General features: G+C 47.6%; 1 protein-coding gene across 4 annotated transcripts; it reads right to left on the bottom strand.

Moving 5' to 3' along the window:
- Window positions 1–6,043: 6,043 nt before the first annotated feature.
- On the bottom strand, window positions 6,044–19,207 carry GRP (gastrin releasing peptide). 4 transcript variants are annotated; one of them, XM_081563013.1, is made up of 3 exons: window positions 18,781–19,207; window positions 11,786–12,013; window positions 6,044–6,387 (listed from the first exon to the last, which is right to left on the bottom strand). In XM_081563013.1, the coding sequence occupies exons 1-3, from the start codon at window positions 18,917–18,919 to the stop codon at window positions 6,350–6,352; spliced, it is 405 nt and encodes a 134-aa protein (XP_081419139.1). In that variant the 5' UTR covers window positions 18,920–19,207; the 3' UTR covers window positions 6,044–6,349. The 4 variants fall into 4 exon arrangements, with proteins under 4 accessions (XP_081419139.1, XP_081419138.1, XP_081419137.1 ...); XM_081563012.1 differs by having other exon boundaries at window positions 6,350–6,403; window positions 11,766–12,013; XM_081563011.1 differs by having other exon boundaries at window positions 6,350–6,411; window positions 11,774–12,013.
- Window positions 19,208–22,904: the final 3,697 nt, after the last annotated feature.

The raw sequence follows: 22,904 nt of genomic DNA, 5'->3' as shown, positions 1-22,904 counted from the left end.
GGCGCAGTGGGGACTGTGGCAAAGTGGGCAGCGTGAGCCCCTCCTTGCCACAGGGCCACGTCAGTCACTGGTTGTCTTCTGGGAAAGCAGGCCCGGTGGCAGAGACTCTGATTTTGCAAAGGCTTGCAATCTGGATTTGTAGGTGAAATCCCTTGATGTGGAAATGTCTGTGACCGATTGTCATTATTTTATCTTATTTTCTTTTATTCCTTTATTTAGCTGCACTGGGTCCTGGTTGTGGAAATTGAGATCTTCAGTCTTCCTTGTGGCATGTGGGATCTTTAGTTTAGGGATGTAGGAGCTAGCTCCCTGGCCAGGGATTGAACCTGGGCCCCCTGCATTGAGAGCATGGAGTCTTAGCCACTGAACCACCAGGAAAATCCCTAATTTTCATTTTTAAGACATTCCCCAGGCAAACATCCAACCAGCAGGCTGCCAGTTCCTGACTGCTAAGTTATTAAAAAATTGTTTTTCACATTATTCACGTTTCTATTCTCCTTCCGTCCCCAGGAGTTAAGTGGGGGCAAGGGTGGCGGGAGGGGAAGATCGCTCTGGTCTATGCATTTTTGTTTGGTTTTGTTTTTTCCGAAATCAAGTTCAACCCCCAGCCTCTGCATGGAGGCCATCCCTAGCTGAGGCATCTGGGGACACTGCCAGGCCGAGGGGAGCACCGTTTGAAGCTCTCGATTTCCTCTCCGTCTCTGGTGTCAGAGGGGCTGTTACGTTGCTTCCACTCGTCTTGCAGAACAAGGAAGGAGTAAAAGGTGAGAAAAGCTGGGTCAGAAGTGAGGCCGTCCTTCAACTGCAGTCACAGCCGGTGTTGCAACAAGAGAAACAGACTGTCGCTCTCAGGGACTCGTGGCCCTAAGACCATCAGAAGGACTTTCTGTGAGCATCCGAGAACGGAATAACACCCAGCAGTGACTAATTTTTGAACTTGCTCTCCTACTGGAACCAGGATTGTGTGAGGTCAAAAGAAATGAGGTTCCTGTCTGTCGCAAATACCGTTGAAAGTTCCTCCCACGTCCTTACTGAGGGAGTCTTGACTTTGCTAAGGCTCCTGCCCCTCCTCCCACGTGACTCATGGGTAAATGCTAATCAGCGAGGTCAGTTGAAGTGGTCTGGTTCTCTTCATTAGTGGTAGGATTAGGGCAAGCATGTGACCCAGCTGGTCACTGAGGTTCGAGGAATTTAGAGACCTCTGGGAAAGGACTTACCACTATTAATAAGGTGAAGCCTAAAAAGAGATGGCCTCTCTTCTTTTGAATGTTGTCTTGTCTGGATGTGACAGCTGGAACTCCAGCAGCCATCTTGTGACCATGGGAGTAGTCAGCTTAAGGATAAATCTGAACCCTGGTGTCAGAGCGGGAAGACAGAAAGACCCTTATCCTTGAGGGTATCATTGAGTCACTGAATTAAACTGAACTCAACAACCTTGAATCCTACTTCCCCCTGGAGTTCTAGTATATGAGATAATAAATTGGATCTTTTATGCCAATTTCAGTTGAGGGCTTTCTGTTACTAACAACCAAAGGTATCCTAACAGGCACAGTGGTCATTCCTGGAAGTCTACGACGTAGTCTGTTTTCCATCTAGAGTCACATGGACTCATTCATTCATAATTCACTACTTAGTTTAATGAGCCTGATCACAGGGCAAAGAGCAGCAGGGCTGTGGTTAGAACTAACAGCAAATCCCACGTGAGTATCCAGAGGAAATGAAATCAATATCTCGAAGAGATACCTGTATTCTCACATTCACTGTAGCATTATTCACATGGTCTTTCTGCTTTGGAAATAGCAATAGTTTTTCACTGTGGGTTTCCCTTGAAGGGCTATCTCATAATCTCTGATTAAGGTAGCCTGTGGTTGAGGAAATGAATTATGTAAACCCCACATTTTGCTTAGATCACTCCCTCTGCATCTGAGCTAGGTTAAAGAGCTCTGTGGTGACCAAATACCCCAAGAGGAATGGAAAGGTGGGGGTTGTGGGGCTAGAAATCGTACTGCACGGCTTGAAATGTCTGTTTAGTGAGTTGCCGAGCCTCTGATCGTAAGCGAAGACTGCTGAATTACCCACAGCAACCCACCCTGTGGCACATAGAAAAAAAAAAAAGACTGTGGTTTTTAAAAGAACAAATATGAAGGCAATTATTGCTTTCTTCCCTTTTGGATGCTTCCCCTTAATTATCCCGCTTTGCTGCAAGGAGGCCTAAACACTGTCACCTCTTAAAAGCCATCCTCTCTCCTCGCTGTGGGCACAACACCCAGCCTGTGATGCCTGTTCCTTCCCCAGAGTCCCAGGCTGGGGCTGAATCATTCTCTAGAATAGGAACGGGCAGAAATCAAAGAGGAAACTCTTTTGAGAACCACAAGGGGCAGGGGACATCTGTAACCTGTGGCTGACCATATCTCTTATTTCTTATTATTTATATATTTTCCTCCCCCCTTGGGCTGCGCCCCATGGCATGGGGAGCTGAGCAACCAGGGATTGAATCTGTGCCCCTGCAGTGGAAGCACAGAGTCTTAACCCCTGAACCATCAGGGAAGCCTGACCGCAACTTTTGAACACACTGTCTCCTCTTTGATAGGGTCTGTTGATTGGGGGGGGGGGAAGGGAGGGAGGGGGAGGGGGAAGAGCTGTGAGTTAAGCTTTATTGGGGGCAAAATGGGGACTCTAGCCCGGAGGACAGCGCTCAGATAGCTCTGAGGAGCTGCTCTGAAGGGGTTGGAGGAAGCCTGGAGTATTTGTGGGTTTGGTGACGGGCGTTAAGGACAATTGAACACACATTTTGGCAGAAGGTGGCCACTGCTCCCGAGAAGCAGATGTGTCCGTTAATGATCTTTGTGCTTTTCTAGGTATGAGCAAGAAACCGAGCTCATAAAATCGTCCCCTAGAAATATCCATCAGTAACTACCTAAAGGCCTGTCGCGCCGGTCTTCCCGGAGCACAGAGTGCCTCACTCCTGATCTCCCTTCACCCCCGTCAGGCTGTGTTGAAGGCCAACGACCGCAGTGGTCAGTGAACCTCATCCTTGCAGAGGCAGAGGCAAGGACCCTTGTTTAGGTCCCACAGCGTTTGTCCCATATTCCCAAAGCAGAACCTTCGTAACTAGATTTCCCAGCTTCCCTCACTGCCAGATTCAGACATGTGATCTAGCTTCTGCCAATCAGACACAGACATCGAAACCCTTGATTCAGAAGCAAGCCAAGGGCGGAAGAGAGTTGGGGGGCCCAGTGCCGTGGGCACAGGGAGGGGCAGACGGCGCCGACTCCAGTGGTTCCGTAAAAGGCTGCAGGCCAACTCTTCCATCAACCTGTCGGAGACCTGGCTTTAAGCCCTGAACGTGCAAGGTCAGCCTCGAGCTCCGGGCTTCCCCACTCACTGTCTGCTCATAGCGCTTTCCTTTCCTCCTTAAGCAACTCCAGGTGGACGCCGGTCCCTGCCGCTGAAATTTCCCTGGCCCAGTAGGCACTCACAGATAGGGGATAGGATTCCACTTGGAAAACAAGGGTTCAAGAAAGCTCTCCGTGTAGGGAAACGTATTCTCTTTTCACTAAAGCGATTCTGATCTTTCTTTTTTAATTTTTTTTTTGTTGGACTATAGTTGATTTACAATGTTGCTTGGTTTCAGGTGTACAGCGAAGTGATTCAGTTACATATACTTCTATCTGTTCTTTTTCAGATTCTTTTTCCACGTAGGTTATCACAGAGTATTGGGTAGACTTCCCTGTGCTATGGGTCCTTGTTGATTATCTATTTTATGCATAATAGTGTCTATATGTTAATCACAAACTTCTAATTTATCACTCCCCCACCTTTCCCCTGTGGTAACCATAACTTTGTTTTCTATGTCTGTGAATCTGTTTTTGTTTTATAAACAAGTTCATTTGTATCATCTTTAAAGATTTCACATATAAGCAATACGTGTCTTTCTCTTTCTGACTTACTCCACTTAATATGATCATCTCTAGGGCCGTCCATGTTGCTCCAAGTGGCATTATTTCATTCTTTTATGGTTAGGTAGTATTCCATTGTGTACATGTATCACATCATCTTTATCTATCCACTGATGGATGAGCCAAGGCTTGATACAGGGGAGCTTGCAAGTGTCAGGAGATTTGAGTGAGCAATTCCTGTGTCTAGGTCAGGATATGTGAGGAAAAAAATTGCAACCAAAACAGAGGATCACGTCCGCTCTCATGAAACAACCAAACAAGTGACATCTGATGGGTTTATTCCAGAAGCATCGCCTTCCTCTTCCGACCTGAAATGCCACCCCTAGAGAAGTGTCCCCTGGGTCTGGAAAGGTTGTTTCCAACCTTATGAGTGTCCCGTGCGTGTGTGTGCTAAGTCAGTTCAGTCGTGTCTGACTTTGCAACCCTATGGACTGTAGCGCGCCAGGCTCCTCTGTCCATGGGATTCTCCAGGCAAGAATTCTGGAGTGGGTTGCCATGCCCTCCTCCAGGGGTCTTCCCAACCCAGGTATCAGACTTGCATCTCTTAGGCTCCTGCATGGGCAGGCCTGTTCTTTACTGCTGGTGCCACCTGGGAAGCCCATGAACACTGGAGTGGGTAGCCTTTCCCTTCTCCAGGGGATCTTCCTGACCCAGGAATCGAACCAGGTCTCCCGCACTGCAGGCGGATTCTTTACCAGCTGAGCCACCAGGGAAGCCCCCTGGAGGGTAAATGCTGCTGACAGTGCTTCCCCTTGTCATCAGCTGCCCGGCAGGCTTTAGTGGGCTCAGCCCAGGACTGAGTTCTTAAGAAAAGGGGCCCTAGACATCCCAAGAAGAGGAAGAGGTCCCCTGTCTGAAAGCTGGGAGCCAAGGTAGTTTTAAAAGTTACAACACAGCACATCTTATGTGATTCTTTGATAATCAAAGCAAAGTCAAGATAAACCTCTTCCCCGTTTCAAATGTGATTTCCCCAAATGAAAGAAATCTAAACATATGGCAAGAAGCTTTAAAATCTGTTAATGTGTGAATGCCGTGATAAAAATGGCACTGAGGAGCGCCGTGAGCCACCAGGCCACGTTCTCCGAGAGTCAAGGGGCTCTCGGGAGCCCGTCTCCTCCCTCTGCTGTGGAGCTGACTAACTCTGGCTGCTGAGTCTACTCTCCCAGACTGGCGGTGGAATATAGAAGAAATGGCGCCACTTGCTAGGCCTAAATATCCTGGCAGAGGGTCTCAAAATGAGGTAATAGAAACACTGTGAAATGCTACAGAATATCTCATGACTGTAGAAGTTTGAATCCCAGTTCCCTTGACTGTGTGACCTTGGGCAAGTCAGCTGACCTGACTCTCTGCTTCCTCGGCTGTTAAGTGAGAAGGATCATCTCAGCTTACGAAACTTATGAGGAGAATATCAGTAACATCGACAAGATACCTGGTCGTGGTAAGGGCTGCAAAAATGGGAATTCTTACATGATAAAGAAGGCCAGCCTCTACGTTCAACCCAGCCCGTCCACTGGTAACGATAAAGCAAGTCTGAGCCCCTAGTCGTGGATCTATAAAGGATTCAGTAAGTGGCTTTCAGAGGGGAAGCTAAAAATTCAGCCCGCCTTCATCCGTAAGCACACAAGTTTATTATCAAGCTACTAGTTTCTTTTTTGCTGTTGTTTTCTGGGGTTTGTGTGTGTGTGTGTGTGTGTGTGTGTGTGTGTGTGTGTTTGCACCCTGTATGTGTGTGTGTGTGTTTGCACCCTGTATGTGTGTGTGTGTGTGTGTGTTTGCACCCTGTATGTGTGTGTGTGTGTGTTTGCACCCTGTATGTGTGTGTGTGTGTGTGTGTTTGCACCCTGTATGTGTGTGTGTGTGTGTGTGTTTGCACCCTGTATGTGTGTGTGTGTGTGTGTGTGTGTGTGTGTGTGTTTGCACCCTGTAGCACATGGGGTCTTTGTTCCCCAACCAGGGATCGAACCCTCACTCCCTGCATGGGAGCATGGAGTCTTAACCACTGGGAAGTCCCAAGCTGTTTATTAATCTCAGTGCTAATCACTGCCTCTTATTTGGAACTGAAATAAGAGAACTACCTGCCCTTTGAACAATATGCTTAAGCTTTTATTGTGACTGCTAACAGGTTGGGGACTGGAATCTAACAGACAGCCTAGATGTAAAGAACATTAATTAGAAGACTCTTTATGGACAATTTCTCACAGCAAACAAATTCAAACAGGAAGATGCTCTGCTTGAAAATCATGACTTTAGTCAAAGTTGAAAGGTACAAGAATAGTTAAGTATTTTGCACAAAGGAAATTTGTTGATGATCCAGTAGAACTGATGCCCATACAAGGCAGTTTCTTGAGGGTTTTGTTTTGCTTCTTTGAGGGAGGCGGCTACTGTCACTGTCAGTTCAGCTGGGGGTTCCTTCCTTCATGCTGAGAACCTGGAGTGAAGAGTCCACCAAGTTAAAAAATATTAGAAAGAGTTAAGCAAACAGAGTTAGTGATGCTGAAGTCTAATGCTAGAAAGTAAATCCATTCCCAACAAACCATCACTTGGGAGCTTGGTAGAAAGGCAGATTCCTGAGTCTACCCAGACCTACTGAACTGGGAATGCTGAGAATGGGACCCAGTGATCTGTGCCCTCACAAGACCTCCAGTGACTCTGAGCACGTTAGTACTTAGAACCACAGCTGTCCCCCAAGAGGAAAATTAACTTCCTCTTTTTGGGGAGCCACTATCTTTTCAGGCCTTTTTGTTATATTAGCTTACTTTACGTCCTGATGTGACTACACAAATGTAGTCACATATATATTTCACAAAGTTTTCTGTATATTCACAAGGTTTTAAGAAAACTTTTCTTAAAAATGTATCTTATTGAAGCATAATTGATTTATAATATATATACATGCTTTTTTCCTGTTCTTTTCCATTACAGTTTATCCCAGGATATTGAATACAGTTCCCGGTGCTGTACAGCAGAACCTGGTGTCCATCTGCTCTGTGTGGAACAGCTGCCTCTGCTGATCCCAAACTCCCAGTTCATCCGTCCCCCACCCCCTCCCACCCTTGGCAACCACACGTCCGTTCTCTTTGTCACTCTGCTTCTGTTTCACAGATAAGTGCATTTACACAGGTACAGTTTGACTAACATTGGAAATGTAAATGTATTATTTCTAGGAATTTGCTACTAAAGTAGCAGCTGGGTGGGGGAATTGCTAGGGAATGTGGAATCTTAATTGCTACTTTGCTTCTCTAAGGCAAAGCCTCATTCCACAAGTCAAAGCTAGCTCATGAATTACACAATTACACATTATAAACCCATGACTGTAAATGGCAGTTGTGTGGGCAACTCAGGAAGAGGAGCTAATGTGGGTCTCTGCCAATCCTACATTGCTTGTGGTTGGCTTGTTGTGGCTTCTGTTCAAATTAACTAAGACTGAAGAAAGGATGAGTAGCTTTGATTTTAAACCACTTGTTTTGTTCCCATACAGCACCCTTTATCCACTGAGATGAGAAAACACTTTTCATCCAGACCAGAGCTTATTACACCTTCCAAGATTCTCCGGCAATTCAGGTTCCCCAACATCCAGACCAGCCATTTGTTCCCAATAAAGGAATTACTGAGATTCTCCGGTCAGTTATTACCTGCTCAGTGGCTCGATTGTTTTGACCAGGTGATAATGAAGCGAGGGCCTCGGGTTCAATTCCCACACAGGCCAATTAGCTTTGCTTTTCTCCAGGAGGCCAGGTTGCACTATTAAGGGTTGCCAGCCTGCCTGAAGATGCTGCCATGCATTTGTGATATGAGCCACCGCTCACACAAGGGGTCAGCCGAGATCGAGCCACATGAAGTCCCCCGCGTTGGCTCAGAATATTAAATCTGAGAGTTTGGCTCAAGAGAATGGAAGTGAAGTGACAATAAAAAGACAAAGTGTGTAACCCAGGAAAATCAAGGGCCTGGAGGCAGGAGAAGGGTCCATGGTTAGGGGTAGAAGGAACTGTATCGGAGGTGGGGGCCGGCTTCACTCTGCTCCTTCATACAAATGCTCAGGGTAATCAGAAGCTTTTCAGTTATCCTCAGTTGTATGTTGCTTTTACGATATTTGGAGCTACCTTTAGAGCATTTCACATATTAATAAATAAAGTTATTCCCTTTGCTGATCTGATGGAACAGTCAGAGCAGTCCCTTAAAGGTGAGGGCAGGGACTTCCCTGGTGGCCCAGTGGTTAGGACTCTGCATTTGCAATGCAGGGGGCATAAGTTCCATCCCTGGTCCAGGAACTAAGATCCTCATGCCTCATGGTGAGGCCAAACTAAATTAAAATAGTACTAACTTAAAAAGAAAAAATTTAAAGTGAGGGCAAATTTGTATATTTACTTTCTTTCCATAACACCCCTTGCAATGCATTCTCCAAGTCCCTTTTCCCATGTCAACCAAATAAGAGAAAAAATGCTAGGCTGAAAAAGAAGAAGAAAAAGAAAAAAAAAAAACAATGAGCTGGGTCCAGATTACAAAAGGAACCCAAAGACCAACCTCAACTGAAACTCAGGACAAACCACAGCCACCTCCAGGATTATGGATTAGATTCTGGAGCTGAGCTGAGCAGTTTCATGTTATGGAGACTGTAGGGTAAAAATTCCGTTAACTTTTGTGAGAAGGGTAGAGTTAAAAGATACAGGTTTAACTTTGAAAAATTATTGGCCACAATTGCTAATAAAGTTCTGGATCTTGTTGGTCATGATACACTAATCTATGTTCCATGTGCATTTATACAAATCTTTTCCTGAATCAAGTAAATAGCTCTGTCATGAAACCTAGGAAGACGCTCAGTTTTAACTCCGGGTCTGGGAGGTTTGGCAACAGGACTTGATGCTTTATTACTAAAATGGGAGAGGGGAGCATGTGTGGATAGTTTTTAATTTTAAGAAAAGTCCTGCTGTTAATTCTGATAATGCTTGACTGAATTATCAAACTTTTTTCTAACACTGAGAGATATAAGGATTTCTAATAGAATGATTCTCTTGGTACTTCCTCTGTGTAAGATAATTGTAGCATGTTTTCAATTTTCATATCAACATATTTTCATTGAGGTGGAGTTTCTAAAGCAAAAGAAGTGATCAACTGTTTTGGTCTCTGCAAAGACTAACTGTTGAGTTTGTCTTTCATGCTGCTGGGAAATATATCCAAAAGAGCGGGACCAGTGTGTGCAATAGCTAGTTATTCAATCTGAGGTGGAATTAAATGAGATGGGCTTTCTGAAATTGTAAAAAGAGGAACAGAACCGAGCATAAAGAGATGTGATAGAAAAGCAGGACATGATTAGAAAAAGGTGACTTCTTCAGCTCACACTGCACACTGATAAATATTGTCCCCTTAAAACAGTCACTCTCTGTAACTGCCCACCCAATCCACCCTAGAGTACTGCCACTCAAAGACCTTTCTGGAGCTAATCTTCTGCAATTGCTTTTGAAGTTTACAGAATGTCCTTCTGGAGATGGCAGAAAAATTTTGACCCTTGAGGGAGGAGCTGCACTTTTCAAAACATTCCAGAGTTATGCAGAGCTAGGTTTGCGGGCATAAAGCAACTCAAGAGGATGCTGTTGCTTGAGTGGAAACGAAGCACTGTGGACTAACAGCATGGTAGGATGTGGTGTGTGTGCACACGTGCCCGCTCACGTCCGACTGTGCGTGACCCCATAGACCGTATAGCCCGCCAGGCTCCTCTGTCCGTGGGATTTCCCAGGCAAGAGTACTGGAGTGGGTTGCCATTTCCTTCTCCAGGCGGTCTTCCCAACCCAGGGATCGAACCCTAGTCTCTTGGGTCTCCTGCGTTGGCAGGCGGCTTCTTTACCACTAAGACACCTGGGAAGCTGGAGTGTAGAGAGGTGGTATTCTATGAATGCTCTGTGGGGGTAAGTCCATTTCAGTGTTTGCTATTTTAGAGGGTTTTATGGTGGTGATCATGGTTAGTCTTCTGACCAAGGAGAAGGCCCTGCTATTGGATATCCACCCAGGGGAAGTCCAGCAAAGCACTTGACCAAGAATAGCCCAGGTCAGCCAGGGCCCAAGAAGTCAATCACAAATTCCCAGAGCCCTCAGAGCCATGTGATTCATTAGCAGACAAGGGAGCTTATATAACACAGGTGTGGACCAGAGAATCAGCCCCTTGGGGTTCTGCACAACGTTGGTACTTATTTCTGTATTGGTTGATTTAATCCAGATTTTCTTTCTGAATAAAGGCTAGAAGAGATTTTCTCTCTGGGTGCTTAATGCAACAAATAAACTTTTTTTTGTTTGCATTTAGCACAGAGAACCCACAATAGGCTGACACAGAAAGGCTCCCTCTGGAGAGACCAGCCAAGGCTTGGCCTCGCCAGCCCTGAGCCTGTATTAAAGGGCCATCAGTCAGAGGTAACCACCGTGAGAGGGGGACAGCGGGAGCTCCCCAAGGTATGCGAGGGAAGTACAACGTAATTTTTGCCAGAAACAGCAAGAGGGAAGGCTGCCACTGCCTCCCTCACCCTTCATCTCTAGGATCAGCGAGGACCATGCCTCCCCTCGAACAGCGTGGTCTGCCTTGGACAGACCTTGGCTTTTTCCGTGAAAGGCTACATGGCTGGTCTCCGAGTTTCCTCACCTTTAAAATGGAGAGAGTAAGAGAATCTTCCTCTTAAGACTGCTGTGAGCATCCACTCGAGGAAATGGGTAGAGGTAAGCTCTTTCACCCAGTACTTGGATTATGGAAAATACTAACACTAGTGGTTATTATTCTTTTTAATTAATTTTTATTGGAGTATAGTTTATTTACAATGTGTGTTAGTTTGGCTATTATTATTAGGAGGATTTCAATGATTACTTTTGCCTTTTGTCATAAACTTCATGGAAACTTCTTAAAAGTTAACAAGACATCTCATTTTCAGTTGCCCTGCTTTCTTCCTACAAATTTTATTTTCTCTTTCATCTTGTTTACTGTCTTTATACCTAACAGTGCCAATTTGGTATAAATCCTTTCCTCTGTCCTCTGTAAAATCACATACAGAATGAATTAGTTGACCTGAGATATTTTCACCAAGTTTTAAAATATTCGGATGAGATCCAAACTAGGTAAATTTGGAACAAATATGAAGGGGTACTATCTTGCATCAGAAGTAGCAAATGAGAATGCTCTCTTGTAAAAAGCTCTTCTGCTAGTGTTCATCAAAAAGTAAACATATCTTGGGACTTGGGACTTCCTTGGTGGCCCAGGGGTTAATAATCCACCTTCAAATGCATGGGACGAGGGTTTGATCCCTGGTCAGGGAACTAGGTCCCCCATGCCAAGACTAAAGGTTCACGTGCCACACCTAGAGATCCTGCGCACCGCTACTAAAGAGATCGGAAATGAAGATCAAAGATCCTGCGTGCTGCAGCTCAGACCCAGCGCAGCCAAATAAATGAATTTTAAAATATATACAAATGAATAAACAAATCTACAGTTCCACAGGGATCAACTCAAATAATCTATGGCCTCACGATCAGAATAGTGGGGAAGGATGTGGTAGATTAAAACACCCTACCAACGCACAATTGCTAACCAAACTCCTAAACAGGAGTTCGATGTGTTAGGAGGAAAATAATCAATGACGTCAAAAAGAAAAGCTAGTGTGGGGACTGGCCACGCCTCCTCTGAGTGTGTACAGCGTCAGCCCGCAGGAGCCGCCGTGAAGAGCAGCTTTGTTCTTCCCTGCGCAAAAACTTCCCCTTCTTCCAAGTTCCGCACACGCCCCCCACTCCCAGCCCACCCCACCTCTGCTGACTCCCACCTCCCCAGTGTGTTCACTGCACCCTGGGTCTCAAACCTGCGTCTTCGAAGTTGCTGACGTCCTCCGAAGCCCAGGCAGGCTGGTGAATGGCCAGAGGCTCCCATCGAGGTGGCTGGTGGCCTCTGGCAGCCTTTGCTTGTAGGAGGCTTAGCAAGTTCCTTGTCGCTTCTTCCCACTGGACGTACTCCCTCAGCTGTTCCTTCAGGCTCTCCTCCTCAAGAAGTTGTGGGGACTCTGCCGCACTCTTTTTTCCCATTAAGTGTCCTGTTCAAAAGCAGAATGGAGAAGGCAATGGCACCCCACTCCAGTGCTCTTGCCTGGAGAATCCCAGGGACGGGGGAGCCTGGTGGGCTGCCGTCTATGGGGTCGCACAGAGTCGGACACGACTGAAGCGCCTTAGCAGTGGCAGCAGCAGCAAAAGCAGAAGCCGTACACAGGCAATATTTTACAATAACTTGAAATGAAGCACAACCTTTAAAATTATGAATCACTAGCATGTACACCTGTAACTTACATAACATTGGATGTCAATTATTCCCCAATTTTAAAAAAGGATGTTCAATGCCACATTCATAAAATATAACATAAGCATATACTCCAGTTAAAAAAAAAAAACCAACAAAACCAAAAACAGCATGCTGCTAATTTAACCCAGGGGAATGAATGAACGAGAAATTAAAAAAGGCACCAACTGTGTTTGTGCTTCTCCTCCTAAATACGATATAAATTGCGCTTTATTAGTAGGAGGAGTTAGTCTGTAAACAACTGACAGATTTTGCTCCCAGCTCAAAATCCCTGATGAGTGGACAGAATTCAGAACCGGAACTCAGGAGCCCCGGGTCTGGTCCCAGCCCCTCTGCTCACTAGCCCGGTGACATCTCTCACGTCGCTTAGCACCCCCAGCCTTCAGTTTTATCAACAATAAAATGAACACATTGGGTCACATGACATCAAAGGAACCTTCCATATCTACAATTCTGTCACCAGTTCTGTGTGCGTAGAATTCTCTTCCCAGCTAAAGGACGGCATTTGAACATCTTCCCCGGTCAGTTTTGAATTTCTCCTGAAAAGAAAAGTCTTCCTGCTCTTCTCTGTGTGATTAAAAAGGTGTTGCTTTCCTCTTATCTGTACCAAAGGAATTTTTCCTTTAGACTTTCTTAGAATTTTAGCTGAGACTGAACCTAAAATTGCACCTAGAAATTACAGTTTGTAATGAAAAACAAGTTGAAGACAAGTTCTGGCCAATGCGTTTCAGCCACCGAGATGCAGGATTTTTCTCTTGGGGGTTAAAATAGTCACACAAGTCTATCAGTAGCTCCAGAGACAAGCATTTGCCATAAAAACAAATAAAAGTTGCTATGTAGGAGGCCAAACCACTAAAAACATAAAAATTCATGTGTGCAAATGGGGATAGCCCTAGGATCAGAAGGGGTATGAAATTTAACAACTACATTCCTAACACTTTAGCCCTATACTCACGTTACCTTATTTACTTTCTCCGGTTGATTTTCCCCATTTCTCTGTAATTGGATTTTGTTGTTTAATTGCTAAGTCGTGTCCGACTTTGCGACCCCATGGACTGTAGCCCACCAGGCTCCTCTGTCCATGGGATTTCCCAGGCGAGGATACTGGGTTACCATTTCCTTCTCCAGGGGATCTTCCTGACCTAGGGATCAAACTTGAATCTCCTGCATTGCAGGTGGATTCTTTACCACTGAGTCACCAGGGAAGTCTGTGTAATTGAGTTTTAGAACACTTTTAATTTCTCACATTAATAAAACTATGGTGCATTTGATTTAAAGTTCACAAGGAAAGAGCTCTTTGCAGCTTTAATGTTGACTGGCCTTAGACGTATGTAAGGCAAACACCGTGAAAAAGGTATTGATAGACCCCGAGACCACTTGAAATGGAAGGAGGCTCCTTCCTAACAGCGCTGTCTACCAAGGGAGAAGCCCAGATGATGACTTTATTGCTTGTGTGTGTAATTTACAGTCCACAGGATGTTCAAATGCAGACTATTTCATTTGACCCACACCCCAATCAATTTGATGAAAACGAGACTTGCCAAAGGTCGAACACATGCAAGTAAAGATTCTGGGATTAAAATCAGCTCGCAGTCCAGACTCGACATTATACTGCTTTTCAAGTGTCTATGAACTTCCTAAGAACATAAAGCAGTTAGAAATCATTCTGGGGCTTGGAAATAAGGATAAGGTTTACAAAATGCTTTCTAATGTCATCAAAAGGAACGGCGATCATATATCACTATGTCATGATTCATTATGTGACTCAGAAAAATTGATTCTGTGCATATTGGGAAGCCTGAAAATGAGGTTTTCCCGCATTGCAGTGTGAGCTTTGCCAAGTCGCTTAGGGCCTGACACTTCACACAATTTTAAGACTCGATTGAGGACACTGTCCCAACTGAAGGATTGGAATCCTGAAAGGCCGGCTCCCCGCTTATCTGCTTGGTGAACTTGGTGTCCAGACGTGCACTAAATAACCTTGCCTTTAGCCATCAAAATGATTATGTTGCACAACTTCCCAGGAAGTAGCACTTGGCTTTATTAATATGGAGGAAATTGAATCATGATAATGGGAAAGCAGGATTAGAATCTGATGCTCCCAATAATGACCTCAGTTGCTCTTGCTCTTGCTCATTGCCTGTCATCTAGTTAGGATGCTTGAAATGAGAAAGGCATTATTGGCACTGAAGCGGAGGGACACTGGAGATGTTTTTACAAAGAAGGACTTTATTTTTGTCACGCTTAAATAACTTTGTGACTTTTCTAAAATGGAAGGCTAAAGTAGGCCTCCATTCTGTGGGTGATTTAACGTAGACTCTTGGGACCTTGGGGGCTTCCCCGGGTGGCTCACTGGTAAAGAATCCGCCTGCGATGCAGGAGACACAGGAGATTCAGGTTCGATCCTGGGCAGGAGGAGGAGGAAATGGCAACCCACTTCAATACTCTTGCCTGGGAAATCCTCTGGACAGAGGAGCCTGGCAGGCTACAGTTCATGGGGTTGCCAAGAGTTAGAAACAACTGAGCCTAGCACATAGCTACACACAGCTAGTGGGACCTGTACTGAATTTCAATATTTGCCATTTTGGTGGGTGGGTGTTCAGACTCCCTTCCCTAAACCACAGACCTTTTCCTTTTCTAAGGAAAGTGCACCGACTATAACATCCCAGGGAAGCATACATCCCCTGGGTCCTAATGCACTACTTAGCTAGCGACCATCAACCAAAGAATTGTCTCCATGACAACGTGGATGATATGCCCACTTCCATCTCTTCTTCCATCATCATTTGTTGGGTGTCCATATCACATTAATGGAGATCTCAGCTCAGACAAAAGACAGGCACTAGAAAAAATAAACCCTCGCTTGTCCTTTTTTATCACTTAAAAATATCACTAAAATGGCAAGTTTGGAAGAGAAAAGAATTTTCTTGAACTGCAAACTTGAAGATTATCCTAACTTCAGATAATATCTATTAAGACAGCGTTGAGTATAAGAGCTGGTTTTTCTTTCTTTCTATTTTTTGGAGGGGAGAGTGATACTTCAGCCGTGTTTCAGTGACTGGTGCAGCCCAATTATGCAAACCGTTCTGCAACTGAACACTGGCGTTCAGAATTGAACCTTCCACGGCACGCTTCACATCAGAGTCAGAACCACGATCAGAAACACTTCAAGGACGCACGGGGAGAGATCCCAGTATTAGTGTTGACCTGTATTTCCATCACACACAAAACATTTCCATGAACATCAAGCCAGATAAGAACTGGTTAGGTTTTCAGTCTGTTAACTTGTTTTCCACGGCCACATCACGTTTCTCTCAGCTGGAAGAAGCAATTCACTTAACAAACCTGCAAATTTGTGCTGACAGCTTCTTCATGGCCAGCGGTATGTGGCGTTCGTTTGCTTCAATTAAAACTAAACCGCATGTCTTCAGTGATTGAGGAAGACAGGCACTTACTTAGAGCGGAAAACCCAGCTTAAAACCTAGTGTGGTGTTCATGCTTGTGAATGCTCACAGGCCAACAGAGGGCACGTCCACCCACGGCAAACTTCTTCGCAACTGCAGAAAAAGTTAAGTCGTTTCCAACTCAAATATGATTCTCCACATCACCTCCCTCTTTCCCTTCATCAACTCTGCACAGTCAGTCAAGGGTGCAAAAGGAAAAGGAGCATGTTTGTGAACACATAAGAGAATAAGACAATTTGGGCTGCCACTGGCCAGTATACTTTGGAGCTGGGAACAAATATATGGATACCAAGAGGGAAAGAGAGGGTGGGAGGAATTGAGAGTTTGGGATGGACACATATACACTGTTGATATTGTGTACAAAATAGACAACTAATGAACACATGCTGTGAAGGCACTGTAGTCACCTGACCAAGAAGGAAGTCCAAAGGGAAGGGGATAAATGGATATGCACGGCTGACTCACTGTGTTGTACAACAGAAACTAAGACAGCTTGGTAAAGCAACTATACTCCAATAAAAAGTAGAAGGAAATTTTTATTTTTTATTTATTTGGCTGTACCAGCTCTTAGTTACGACATGTGGGATCTAGCTCTCTGACCAGGGATCGAACCCAGGACCCCTACATTGAGAGCATGGAGTCTTAACCACTGGACCGCTAGGGAAGTCCCCAAAATTAATTTTTTAAAAGAAACAACTTAATTCTGGCTTCCCCACTAGCTCTCTTGTCCTGCTTTTGGCCTTCAAGGGTTACCTAACAATGAGCTTTTTTAGCACAAAAACATGTCTGAGCAAAAAGAGGCTAGAAATCTGAACGTTTCATTCCACCTTCTCAGCCCACTGGCTGCTGGCCAGACTAGACAATGATCACTTGATCTAAACTCCCAGGAGCCCTTTTTAAGTATTGATAGGGACAGAGTAAAGGGACAAAATAGGTAATTAAATAGTTCATCCCACTAAGGGATTGTAAGTAGGAAAAATATAGGAGACCCCTATAAGTTCACGATTACTCAAGAGAGCAGGTTTGCTTAATGACAAAACCAACCAACAGAAGTATGAGATGTGTCCCTAAACAATAACACCATGGTGGCGTGAGACCCACACCCTGCCAGGGAGCTCAGTGAGTTAATGGTCCCTAGGACACGCTCTCTGAACACACAAAAAACAACAGTTTGTGGACCTAGTTTGACCACATAGGGACCACAGAACTCCCCTGCCCAATCTGGAGGAGGAGTTGATGGTGGAAGCATGACCTCTACTCAAAGCAAAGAAGTTCTTCTCCCCCTCCCTGCTTTTCCTTCGATTATAAAATCCAGCAAGGTGTCAGGGTGCAGCGTTTCTCATCTGCCAACATGTCAACCTCACAAGCATCCTCTTATAATAAATATCATCTTATCTGTCTCTTGGCCTCTCCCCGGGTTCTTTTCTGCACTGAGACATAAAGGCCTGTGGAACCCCAGCTGTTTGGAACCCCCCACACACACACACACACCCAGCTGGTTCAGTATCAATTCTAGGTTTGGCTTCTTTCGTACCTTCTAAGGGTCCTTCTCTCTGGGTGTGCAGGGCTCCTCACTCATTGCAATCTTTCCTTTCTATACCCGGCTCCTGGGCTTCCGCTGTCCCTCAAAGATGACAAATACTTGCCTCCCTGGAGCCTAGTGGGCTGCGGTGGGGTCGCACAGAGTCGGACACGACTGAAGCGACTTAGCAGCAGCAGCAGCAGCAGCAGCTGGGGTTGAAAACTTGGCAAATGATTCCGTAAGCAGTCATGAAAACTAAGCTATTGCAACCCAGAGCTCCCCATTTCTCTGCGGGAGACCTACGCAAGGCACAGGGTCTGAGCGCCTGAAGTTCTAACTTCACACCCCCATCCCCCCCCCTCATAAACGCATCCTAGTCTTCACACAGAGATGCTGTAACTCCTCTGAGAGTTGAATTAGCAGATATCTTTCCAACACACCCTCCCACCTCTCCTAAGTAGATGACTAAGGAAATCGTGAAACACACACGCCGCCTGACATCTCTCTAGCGATCGACCGGTTTCCGGGGAAATGCTGGGGTTATTGTAGATGGCTGTCGGGGAGAGGGGAGGTGTCCGAGGAAGCCGAACGCTTTGCATTATTCGCCAGAGCCTCTGCTCCGAAAGGCAGAGGGCCCCGGGGTGATGTCGAAGCGGCGGGGTCGCTCCGGGCGGCCCGGGAAGGCAGCGAGCGCGCGCTCCGCGGCCCGGCGTCCAACTCGCCGCGGTGCTGGACCGGGACCAGCACACCTCCAAGCCAGGAGAGCGGGACTTACAGACGGAGGGGCCGGGGAGGAGCGAGGTTAGAGGGCGAGAGAGGCGGAGGGAGAGCCAGGAGAGCGAGACTTACAGACGGAGGGGCCGGGGAGGAGCGAGGTTAGAGAGCGAGAGAGGCGGAGGAGACCAGGACTCTGGGGACGGACACGGGATCCGCAGACACGGGATCCGCGTGGAGACCGGGCGATTCCCCGAGCGCGGAGCCTGCTGGATGCAAAGAGGGGAAAGAGGCAAAAGGGCAGGGAAAAGGAAAAAAAAGACTGAGGAAATTCAGGCGAGCCCCAAACAGAGGTGGGATCAAGCGCTGAACGGATCTGAAAGGCGGGGTGGGCGCCGCGCCCCGGGCCCACACCTGTGGCTTTGTGAGGCGCAAAGGCGCAGCCGCCGGGCTGGACCGCAGCTCCGGGACGCCCTCGGGACCCAGATCCCCGAAGTTGTTCGGGGAGAGAACCGTGCCAGACAGGGTTGTGATTAGGTGGATAAAGGGAGGTGCGGGGAGATGCCCGCGGAAGGTTCCCTCTGGGATTTGGGAGCGCTGCGTGATGGCTGGGTGTCCTGGGAGGAGGGAAGACAGTGGGAAGGACCGACGGCCTCCCTGGATGCTGAAGGGCAGGGTGGGCGTTTGGGTCGAAAGGTCGGAGCAAACCCAGCCCCCCAAGGCCGAGCCGGGAAACGCCGGGAGATGCGGAGACGCGCGCTGGCGGCGGGCTGGCCCCGCTGGGACTCAAGCGCGCGGGACACTCACCGACCGCCCAGTGGCTTCCGCGCGGGAACATCTTGGCCAGTGGGGTCGCTCTGCCCGCCGTCACCGGGGCAGCCAACCCCCGGGGCGCCAGGCAGAGGACCAGCGCCAGCAGGACGAGCGGGACCTTGCGGCCGCACATGGTCCCAGCAGAAAGCGTCCGGAGCGCCGCGGCGAGGCTGGGCGGAGAGCGCGTTCTCCACGCGAAGGCGAGCCCAGGACCCGGAGCTTGGAGGAGCGCCGTCGCCGCCGCCGCCTCTGCTCTGGCCGCCGCCGCGCCGGGGCTTTATATGCAAGCCCGGGCCGGGGCGGGGGAGGGTGGGGGGCGTGGAGGTGGGGGGCTCCTCCGCCGCGGCCCGAGCGCTCTGACGTCTCCCTGTGGCGAGAGCCGGGGAGCTGGAACCACGGTCTCCGAAAACCATCCATCTTCCCTACCAGGGATGAAAAGGCCGGGTGTAACCCGCGCCCCTCCCTCTTTCCCGCGTAGACCCACCCGCCTCCCCACACGCTGGACTCGTTTCCACCCTCGACGCCGTCGCTCCAACACAATGTAGTGAACACCCCGCCCCCTTCCCCAGCCCCGCCAGGGCGCCTCCTGGCTAGCTGCCTTCGGATCCAGCAAGGGAGACCAAGGACGCGGCCGCCTGACCCCAGGGTCGAGGGGCGCGGCGGGGCTGGGGGGGTATAGAGAGGGATGAGCACGGAGGACGGTTGTTTTTAGGCCGGGCTTTGCTGGAGGGGATTGGAGCCCGAATTGCAAAGCACTTCTGATTCTCAGCCCTTTCCTGCTCTGGGGACCACCTCCCTCCTCGCGTCCCAGCCCACGAACCTCCAGACCTTTGCCTCCCTCCTGCAGAGCGCCCCTAACCCCATCCCTAACCCCCCGCCGCTTCACCTCCTCCAGCAAATACCCTCACCCCACCTGGGTTTTCCGTCCCTGCCCATAAGGTGCAATGGAAGCTGGAGCGGGAAAGACGTGTAATGTGATGGGAACTAGCAACAGTTTTGCTACCCTCCTGGTTCCCTTCATCAGCATCCGCGTAATGGATGAAGCTTGTATGCCGGTTTCCCTAAGCTGCGACTACCAGACAGCTCAAACTGTCCCTACACTGCTGCTTACACCCTCCTCTAGAGCTGGGCATCTTTGCCCTGCTCCTTCTGTTCTCGGAGATGAGGAAGGGCCACCGGCTCAACTCCCGAGGTTCTCAATGCCATGGATACAAAGGGAGTGGGCGCCATAGCCACGCTGCAGTGACTGGAAGCGGGGAGGGTGCTGCTGCCCGCCGTTCGGCTGCCAGAGCTGGGCGTGTGTCGCCGCGCTCCTGCGTGCCTGTTCCTCGCCAAGTGCTGGCGAATCACTCGCTGGTTGGTCCCTGCTGGTGTTCCATGTCAGTACTGGCTGTTGATACCAATTAAGTTGAAATCATACATTCTTCCCTATCTGGTGGTCCAATGCACCTGAGCCAGTCTCAGATGGTGACATGTGCATATTGCATGACTGAGTGTTCTTGAGCTTGGAAGGGTATTTTCATGTATGTGTCTGGCTAGGTTAAAACAGGCACTAATTTCAAGAGCACTATTATTAGCCAGGCAATAGAGTAATAGGATCCTGAGGGAATGCCCCCAAGTGAAAACTAAGGGGGAAAAGCCCAGGTTGGCTTGGACTCCATCCTTCTGGGTTCCCAGGCTCTGCTTACTAGGAAGCAAATGTTCCACCATCAGATGACCATTTGTAGTTCACTGCCTCCCACTTGGCAGTGAGCTTGCATGAACACAGGGACTTGGTCTTTTCCCCTGCGGGCCTGCAAGGCGCCTGGACACAGGAGTGCCCAACAACTATTTGACGAATGAACAGCTAACCTAAGAAATGTTTGAGTCTAAATGCCTTCTGCAACCCTGTGCCTTCGGAGGAGCATTAAACCTTTCTCTCTCCAGATGAAGTTACAGAAAAATATCCTTTCCCCTTAGTTTAATCAAGATTATTTTAGAATCTTTTAATAAAGTTTTTCCCACTATGAGACCAAGGGAAAGCAACTGTAAATATAATAAAATGTGGGAACGGTTCTACAGAAAGAGCTAATTCAGGCAGGCCACTCTTTCTCGGGTCTTTTACAGGCCGAGAGGCACCTGGGCTCCTCCATTCATTTCAGCTCTTCCTCTAAACACATGGTCTACAGGCTTTCTGTACCCAGTCTCTGGCTTAGATACGTCACTTGCTTTGGCTCAGTGGGGCATTGCACCCTCTTATCACTGTGGCACAAATTAGGGTACTCCTTCATTGAATTCCCCACTTGGGAACATTTCATCTAATCTTTCTAAATGGATCTTAACCCTTTAGCTACTTCCACAAAAGATTGAAGTATTGAAGTATCGAAGTATACTTTTGTGTATCCAACAGCCATATTGGATACACAAAAGATGTATCCAACAGCCATATTTCAGCGGCATTTATTTTGCATGTGTGTGCAGGTAGGCTGGGTTCCTGGCCTCCTGTCTTCCGACTCTACTGGAAACTGCCTCCATCTCTGTTTCCCAACTCCTGATTTCCAAGAGAGAAACGTGATGGACCCAGCTCATTATTTTGACCCAGCTACACTACATGGATTCTAGATCGCCCAACAGCTTAAAGATGAGGGAGTCTACAGTGTCCGGGGCTTCGTCAATGGCTCAGCAGGTAAAGAATCGACCTGCAATCAGGAGACATAGGAGATGCGGTTCAATCCCCAGGTCAGGTCAGTCCCTGGAGGAGGGCATGGAAACCCACTCCAGTATTCTTGCCTGGAGAATCCCACGGACTGAGGAGTCTGGTGGGTTACAGTCCATAGGGTCACACAGAGTAGGACACGACTGGGTGACTGAGCACAGCACCATGTCCGATGCGCTCTTACTGGGGTCAGGACACACGGTGAGAGGCATGGCAGGGCTCACTCCACAGGGCTCTGCTCAGGGCAGAGGGTGTGGGCAGAGCAGGCACCCTAACATCTCACACACAACAGCCCTCCTCCCCGGATGCTCAGGCACAGGTTTGTGCCTGATAGTTCATGACTTCTGCTGTTTCTTTGTAGCTCAGTGACTCCCAGACTTCACTAAGGGCATTTATTATTGTTATTATTCTCTTCCGTGAGTTCAGGTTTTGATTTTTTTTTTTTTTTTTTACTGTGAAACAAGCCATATTGCTTCAATCTCATTTTCACTCATCAAAGACATAGGAACTGTCTGTCCATCACAGGTTCTAATCAGGCTGAAGTCACCAGTATTGCCTTAGAGAGTCAATGTCGTTCTAGCTTACCTCGGTGAAACATTGCCTCTTAGTTCATCTTTGCAGCTTCATCAGGGGTAAATGAATGGCTTTTTGAAATATGGAAGATAGCTCAGGCATCTCTAATTTTTTCCTAAGGAGAGTTTAGGTTGGGGGGGGGGTTCTCTGTTCAAGGTTTAGGGGCTAGTTTTGCTGTCAATGGTCATATGTACCTCGGTGTCTAGGAAGGCTTTGAGGGCAGGTCTTGCTGCAGTAAGATGCCCCTCGAACCCCAGGTCCAGTCCAAAGCCGGTATCTCCCTCCCTAGGGTGTTAGGAGGATCAAGTGAGGTCATGTGTCTCTACCGACTGGCAGCTACGTCTCTGTTTTAATTAATAATAATGGAGAACTATAATTAGGACAAGCTAATTTTTATCTTAGATATGAGTGTCGAGATGGCATAATTTCCTCGCTTATTGCCTAACCCAATGTCATATGCTATTTTGATCCCCCGAGGAGGTGATCATATAAATGATAGCTGCCACTCAGCATCCAGCGTGTACCAGGTGTTGTGTATGGGTGGATGTGTAGTCCTCACAGCTGTCCTATGACATGGATGTTATCTGTCCTGTTTTACAGATGAATGGCTTCCTTGGTGGCTCACTCGGTGGAGAGTCTGCCTGCAATGTGGGAGACCTGAGTTCAATCCCTGGGTCAGGAAGATCCCCTGGAGAAGGAAATGGCAACCCACTCCAGCAGTATTCTTGCCTGGAGAATTCCATGGACAGAGGAGCCTGGTGGTTTACAGTCCATGGGGTCACAAAGAGTCAGACACGACTGAGCGACTAACACACCGTAGATGAGGAAACTGAGGCACAGGAGGGTTAAA

This window comes from Giraffa tippelskirchi, chromosome 14 (genome assembly GCF_054371585.1).
Source record: "Giraffa tippelskirchi isolate mGirTip1 chromosome 14, T2T-mGirTip1v1.2.pri, whole genome shotgun sequence".
Taxonomy (NCBI): Eukaryota; Metazoa; Chordata; class Mammalia; order Artiodactyla; family Giraffidae; genus Giraffa; species Giraffa tippelskirchi.
Note: the sequence above shows the minus strand (reverse complement) of the source record. Positions and strands in the feature narration are given on the sequence as shown.